The 7,720-nt window shown below is 39.0% G+C and overlaps 1 protein-coding gene across 1 annotated transcript; it reads right to left on the reverse strand.

Annotated features, from left to right (window-relative positions):
* Positions 1-2,515: 2,515 nt before the first annotated feature.
* On the reverse strand, positions 2,516-3,955 carry ZBTB43 (zinc finger and BTB domain containing 43). Its single transcript, XM_009998810.1, has one exon. The coding sequence runs from the start codon at positions 3,953-3,955 to the stop codon at positions 2,561-2,563; it is 1,395 nt and encodes a 464-aa protein (XP_009997112.1). The 3' UTR covers positions 2,516-2,560.
* Between the last annotated feature and the right edge of the window lie 3,765 nt (positions 3,956-7,720).

Here is a 7,720-nt window from a genome sequence, read left to right on the forward strand (position 1 = left end):
CGCTGGCATCTCTGTAGGATGGTCTGGGTTTAAAAATTTTTTGCTTGACCATGGTTTTCACCATGGTTTTTCTGACCAGCCTTTTTTATCATTGAATGGGAAGAGGCACCCTTAACCTTTTTATGCAACACTGAAGTGACAATTTGAAAGGGGTTGAGAACTAATGTAATATACAAGACCATTCTTGAAATGAGTATGAGAATACCTTCCCTCAAACGTGATGATGGTACTTGCAGAAATGACACCCTGTATGTATAAGGCCATGAAGAATGGAAAAATAGGGCCACTGAGTGCAAGAACCCTTTCCTCTACACTCATGTAAACAGGCAAGCATTATATTTTATATTAATATTAAAAAAGACAGTGTTAGGTGTGGAAACAAACCATAAAGGGAATATAATTTCTAAGTTTAAAAAACATACTTATAAAGTTATATGGTTTGTTGTGGGGTTTTTTTTTAAATACAAAGTGCTTCTATACATTAAGCAGGTTACAGTGTTAGTGAGCAAATCCCTGTTTAGATACCTTGATTACAAGGGTTATATTTGGCACCCATGGTGTACTGCAGAGTTCAACCACGTGCTAAGAACAGGAACTCTGCGGCGGTGACCATTCATGCCCATTGCCAGCAACGGGTTCATCATATTTGGGAATATCTGTTTTAACAAAATTCCATATGAAAAATATCTGAAACATTAGAAGATTAAGAGCTTCTTAAAAAATTAAAGTTTGTAAGTAGAATGTCAGAAAAGAAGTTACAGTAATTTCAGCCCACCAAGTAGTAAACCCCCAGCTTGCACCAGACATTCATGTACAGGATAGTTTGGTTCTATCTTGAAACCATTTTCAACTGGGAGTTGAAAAAAGCATCTAAATAGTAATTATCTTTGTGTGATTTTTGCTTCACCATACAGGGTCATCTCTTTCAGGACGTTATCCTGCATATTGCAGTATCTTAACACATAAACTGGGGCCAGACAGGCTTAGGCCTTCCATACCGGTTAACTTTTTTCCCCATGTTACCAGCACTGGTTTTGGACATCACCTCTTCCTTTCTATTACAGTCTATGTATGCTCTAAAGGCTCTTTCTTTTTTTTAATATGCTTCAGTAAACTACAAAGAAGGGTTATTTGCTTTTGCATAGGACTGCATTAAGCTTTCAACCCCAAAGTCCTATTGCCACCAATGGATACATTCACTCTACCTGCAGAGCTGGCAGCATCTCTCAGAACTACAAACACTCTTCCCTCTGTCTCCAAGAATGAGAGCCCAGCATAAAGATCCTCATCCTAATAAAACAGAAGTGCCACTTTCCCAGGAAAAATCCAGACTTCAGACATGAGCTAGGTACCGTGTTCTGCAGTACCATTAATAGAGCCAAATACCATACTTAATACTTTTTTTCCACAAGCAGCTTCATTTGACAAGGTAAACAACTCTGGCGCTTGTGATTACATGTAACAAGTCACAGTAGTTCAGTACCAAGAAACTGTATTATAGTTCCTACTATTCAAAGAGTAAAGAATTAATAGTGTAAATACCTATCAATTACTAAATCATTTTCCTAAAGCAGGTTTCTAAAACTTGACAGAAGTTCTCAAAGAAGTTTTTGTACCAATAAAAACTCAATTCTTGAATCCACAGTTTGGTACTTGCTACTGTAGTAAGCCACAAAAATCTGACCAGAAAACTACAGTTCAAGTATTTCATTATTTTGGATAAGTTCCAAATGTTCCTTTTGTTTGTTTGTTTGTTTTTGACAAGACATACTTATTACACACACTTCTAGAAGCTCTGACCACGTAGCAATCAAAATCCAGTCAAGCCAAGAGCCATACAGCAATACACCCTAGAGGAGCAATGACAAATTATACTTTATACAGACTGAAGTTTATATAGTGCTCAACTATATTTAAGTGCTTTACAGACTCTTAAATAGAAATTAGCACAAAATTATGGACTACACATGTTTTACTGAAGATGGATAAAGAAATGGAAGACAGACGAAGGAAAGCCAAACCATCTTTAACACAGCCTTTCATTAATCAATAAAGGCTATTTAATGCTGTAGACTATCTAATGATGCATGTTAAGTATGTCTGCAGTCTCCAGTTTGAGGTGGAATTCTAATGTTTTTCTGCAATATGTGAATCATATAACCTGGCATTATCCTAGTTATCTTTTTCATTAAGTAGGGACACCTGAAATCCTGTCATGTAAGTATTTACAGGATTTGGGTCAATTTAGAGCTGGGCTTTTCTGTGAATTTAGAAGACTTAGAAAAACAACAGGGCTTCTAAATAATGCTGTGATCACAATCAATGTCACAAAGACCTTACAGACCTCGTTTTGCAAGCACCTTTCAGATTAACCATTTGCACCTCACACATAAAACACCTGTAGAAGTCATGTGGAAAATAAAATGAAAGCTTGGTCTGCTTCTACCAGCATTATCATTAGAACTTGTTTTTTGAGAATTTACAATAGCAAGTACCAGACATTATTTGCATAATTAATTCACTTTTCTTGCTCTACTAAACAAATGTGAGCACTAATATCTTAGCTCATCTCAGTAGTACTCTGCTCAGCTTTAGAAGCTTGATAGGACTTGGTACAAGAGGTCACGTGCCGATGAAAACTGTCCCGCCACATGAACCTTTTCCCACAGATGTTACACTCATATGGTTTTATGCCCGTATGAATTTTCATGTGACCTACAAGATGATGTTTCATTTTGAATTTCTTACCACAGACACCACAGCCATAAGGTCGAAGGCCAAGGTGCATACTCATATGCCGATCTCTCTGGCTTTTGTGTGTGAAGCTCTTACCACACTGGCAAGGATACAGTTTATCAGCATGTGAGAATCCAGTGAGGGAAGTTTCTTCTTTAATTCCTGTAGCCATTTCAATGCCTTCACCATAGCCTGCTGCTATCATAAGATCCTGCCTGTGAGCACTTAGGTTTCCGTCTGCCCTTTCACCAGAAAATTCCTCCATAGAAGAGCCATAGAAGTCAACTTGTTCATCATAATTACTTTCATCTGCCTGTTCATCAAATTCTGCTTCCACCTTTTTGTCACCTATATGAAAGTCTTCAACACCTGAAGATTGGATTGAATGATCTGCCTGAATGGCATTCATGGATTCAGAAACTTGATGTTCATCATAAGGATTATCAACACCTTCACAGTCTTGTTCAAATCTTTCTGGCTTCACATGGACCCACCGCTTGTGAGACATGATGCTGGGTTTGCTATACATGGGTCTGGTGTACTGATATTCTGCACTGTCACTGGTTCCTTCTTCACCATCCTGACTTGTCATTCCAGTGCTGAGTCTATCATGTTCTGTTGAAGAATTGCTGGGAAGGTACTCATGTTCTGTCAGTTGACACGACAGCTCATCTTTAGAGCTCTCTTCTTCATTTTCGCCATCCCTTAGTTCCTGAACTTTGTGGAATTCCGTCTGTCCTCCAGAGCCAAGCTCAAAGGTTTCCACAAGGCCATTGTAACTGCTGCTGCTGGGGGACTGGTGATCACTGCCATGGTTCATCTTCTGGCACAGTACTGTTGGGTTCCCCTCCAGCACTTCAGTGCATTTATCCACCACATGCCACATCTGAAGGAAACTTGCTGCTGTCAAATAACTAACTATTTCTGGAGCAGGCATTACCAACCGACCTGTGTAGGTAGACAGAAGGATGTTTTCAAATACTCTGGGGTTCATCACATCAGGCAGGACTATACGCCTGCTGTTCTTCAGGAGAACCTGATCACAGAAGTAAGGTGAACTAGCTGCAAGTACAGCCTTGTGGGCTCTGAAGAGATGGCCCTGAACTACAATGGATACATCACATAATTGTCCTTGCTGGCGCTGCTGATTTAACTTCTGCAAAATGGTGCTAGAAAAATCTGGAAATTCCACTCGAAAAGAGCTTGACCCAGACTCCATTTCATTACAAATTTAGTGTCGTGCTGCAAGGAAAAAAAAAAAAAAAAAAGATCAGAAATTCTGCTTAGTAAAGTACTGCTCTTTCCATTTCCTTCTACGTTTTCCTTTTTTTCTTCAACAAATAACACTTAAGCAGAGTCATCTGAAACTCAGCCCAACATGCTGTGGAGCCCATGCCACTGCTGTACTTGTGTTTCTCCTACCCCAGCTCATTCCTCCCTTTTCTGAAAGTTGTACTGAGGCCACAGGTTTCTATGCCAGCACATTTTGTTGTATTTCTTCTACCTAGAGGACTCATCAACTACAGCAAGAGCTACAAACCACACAGTACCCAGCTGAGATAGATTGAGAACTTCAAGCATGATTTTAGGGTAACCAGTTATTTGATGAAATCATAGCAACAGAATCCTAACTTGAGCATGAGTTTATAACAGCAAATGAGAGATTCTGCATTTCAACTGCCAAAAAATCATCTCATTCATCACCCAACAAAGACTGACTGCACTCTTACAAAATATTCCACTTCAAATTAAGTTTTCAAAACCCAACATATTGTTTCAAACAATGACAAAAGCAGCACAGACACAACATCAGTGAGAATGAGGCTTATGGCTCTGCCAGTAATATTTCCCTGTAATTTTATTAACTGAAAGGTGGAATAGCAACATCTTCTACAGTTGCAGGTACAATCCAATCTTTTAATTCTGAGCTTTTTCAGATGTTGTAACTTTGCTTACTTTAAGAAAAACCTTACAGAATTTAAAAAGTGAGTAAGGAAAGTGATACCTGTGCTGTAAATATTTTTTTCTGCATGTACTTTGTATACTTGCAACAATTCAACAATGACATGCTAGAAGCTCACCAATTTTAATGTTTGTATTTCCACATGATCAAGATGTATTCTTACAAGGCTAATAGTCTTTTAAGCAGTAATACAATTATTTAAAATGTCTACTTTAAAATTGTAATTGAATTTGAGAGAAATGTGCATGCTATTAACATTAGAAATAATGAGAAAATTACATGCAACTACAAAAGACCAACATTAACTGCCTGAAGAAGTTAAACTTGTGCATCTTTCAGTTTGATAATGCACACATTGAATACAATGGAATTCCAGAAGAACCATGGTGCAGCAACCAGCTTTCCTCTGACAAGTTCTGTTTTTCATAAGGGGGAATGTGTCTGAGTTTTAACAGATGGGGCTGCACACCTGAGAGTGAATACTTAATCAGCAGGTAACACATATATACAGAATTTAAAACACATTTTCAACATGGTGCAAAAATAGAATTTGCATTATAAAGAGTAGGAGGACCCTGAAATGAAAGTACTTCTATGGAAAAACAGAACTGAGAAAATATTATTATAAATCCCTGCTAGAAAGCCTGTACCCCAACCACAGTGCTTTCCACCCAGCTGTGTCAAGTGTCATGCTGTGCTGACGTGCTGGCACCTGGGCACAGAGCTACGTCCAACAAGCAGCAGTGCTTGCTCACACAACACAATATACAGGAGGAACTATGTAAATGACTCAGTGTTTAATCATGGTTACATAATCCCTTCCTTACCATTTTGATCTGTTTTCCAACTCCTTCTTGGCAACTCTCCCCCACTCCCCCAAAACTCAGTGTTCCATCCCCAGTTTCAGATCTAGACAAGGATGACAAGCCCATGGAACACACATTATTCACTGTTATCTCACATAAAGGTGACTGGTGTTTACACATAGAAAAGAGCACAGGAGTCAGAAAGCCACCAAGACCTTTCAGTAAATAGAGGCCCAGCCTCTTTGTAAATACTGAAACTGGCATCTTCTGCAGAACTTTGAAATTATGCTTCTAAGCTTCCTTACATTTTTTTTCCCCAGAAACAGAGTATCAATATGACTCTCTTAGGAAGGTCTCTGAACAAAGCAGACTGGGAAAAATAATCCATTATTTATGAAACCACATAAACAATCACAGCAAAACAATCAAAAGAAAGATGGTGGACTTTTTACCACAATGTCCTTATTTCTTTAAAACTTACTCTAATTTCTAGTGCTGGGACTGAATCAAGCTCCCACTGGAGGAAAGTCAAATAACTAAAACCTTCTGCAGTCGAGCCCTGTAATCTGCTGTGTACAGTGACATTCACATGTTTACAAATCCTTGCTGTTCACTGTTGGAAACAATTGTTAAACTTAAGAGGTATTTACCAACTACCCTGGGATCCTCAAATTTAAGGCAAGAATCAATCATTAATTTTAATTTATTTTTAAAAAACACTGGGTGGCATATGGCAGTTTTCCTGTGAATGCTGCCTTACATAAATCATGACTGAGCAGCTCAATTCTGCTGAGACAATGACCAAGATGCATCAGCTGGGAAACAGCCCAAACCTAGTAAACCCAGCACAGCTTTCAGGTCCTTTGACTGCCAGCCTTAGGGAAGAGGAAAGCCCTTCACATCACAGAGCCCTCATGACTCCCCAGAGTCCTCACAGCTCTGCTCACCCTCAGCCTTCACAGCTCGCTTCAGGTATTTGACAAGCTAAATGTTAATCAGGCAAATCCTTGAACGAGCTTCTTGAGATGTATTCCCAAAAGTTCACGGTCATTTTCACATGAAGGACCAAACCTGGAAATAGCACCACTTCCCCACCTTTCAAGTGAAATGAAGTCTAGGGACAGTAATCAACTCCCTGGTAGTGAATTCCCCCAAACTGACATGCCTCAAGTGTAAATGTAGAATGTGACTCACATACTACTACATTTAGAACCGAGCTGTCATATAACCCCTTCAAGCTGCTTCAAGAACAATCTCTATGTTTGTCAATACAAAATGGTTCACTGTCAGTAAAACAAACAGAATATGAAAACCAGCAGATTTTAAAATTACTTCTTTGGACTAGGAATCTCTGAAAAGCCTGCAGTGCAGCTGAGCTTCAACCTGTCACCTACATATCAGCAGAAGACCACCTGTGTAAATTTACTGTCTTCATCACTCCTCAGTTTTTTCCCTCAAAGCATCAGTCCTGCAATGTATACACCAATCAACACTCCAGGAGACCAAACCAGCTACTTTTTCCAGAGAGTAACAGAATACTATGCTAGCCAGTTCAAGCTTTAGTTTTATTCCCTAATTTGCTTAAAACAACTTGACAATGTAATGTTAGTATTTCAAGCAGTTTTTCTATTCCTAGTGTACATTATAAAATACCTATTTTTTAAATGCAGACAGAGTTCTTTACCTCCTTGCAGAATATTCTCAGATTGAAGACTGGTTTTTAATACTTGCTTACAAAAAAAGATAAGCCTTCAGGATACGTTCAACCAGAATACAGAGACACGTCTATAGATGAGACACAATTACTGCTTGTACAAACTGCCACCTCTCAGCAAGGACTGAGCTGGCCTCCACAGAAACGATTCCAGCTGGGAGCAGACATATATTTTAAGTTCTCTTGAAAACTAAAGTAATAAAAAAGTTAAGTAAAATATTTTCTACTAGCAAAGCCATACACATCAAGAAAACTTCGTTTTTCCAAAGACATTTCCCTTCCTCCTTTTACAATCTGCCCTGTTTCTGCATTTTCTTTACTCCAACTCACAATGAACAAAATATTTCTATTAATTAAGAAAAAACAGTCTCCATGCTGCAACACGCTTCCTTTAAATGAAATAACTTTGAACCGCGCTAGCAGGTAGCTCCTCCAGTTCTCTGCAGAGGCTTTTGCAGAATCGCCCTCTGGCAGCGCCGGGGCCGCCTCTCGGGCGCTGCA

This window comes from Chaetura pelagica, unplaced genomic scaffold (assembly GCF_000747805.2).
Source record: "Chaetura pelagica isolate M959 unplaced genomic scaffold, ChaPel_1.0 scaffold405, whole genome shotgun sequence".
Classification (NCBI taxonomy): Eukaryota; Metazoa; Chordata; class Aves; order Apodiformes; family Apodidae; genus Chaetura; species Chaetura pelagica.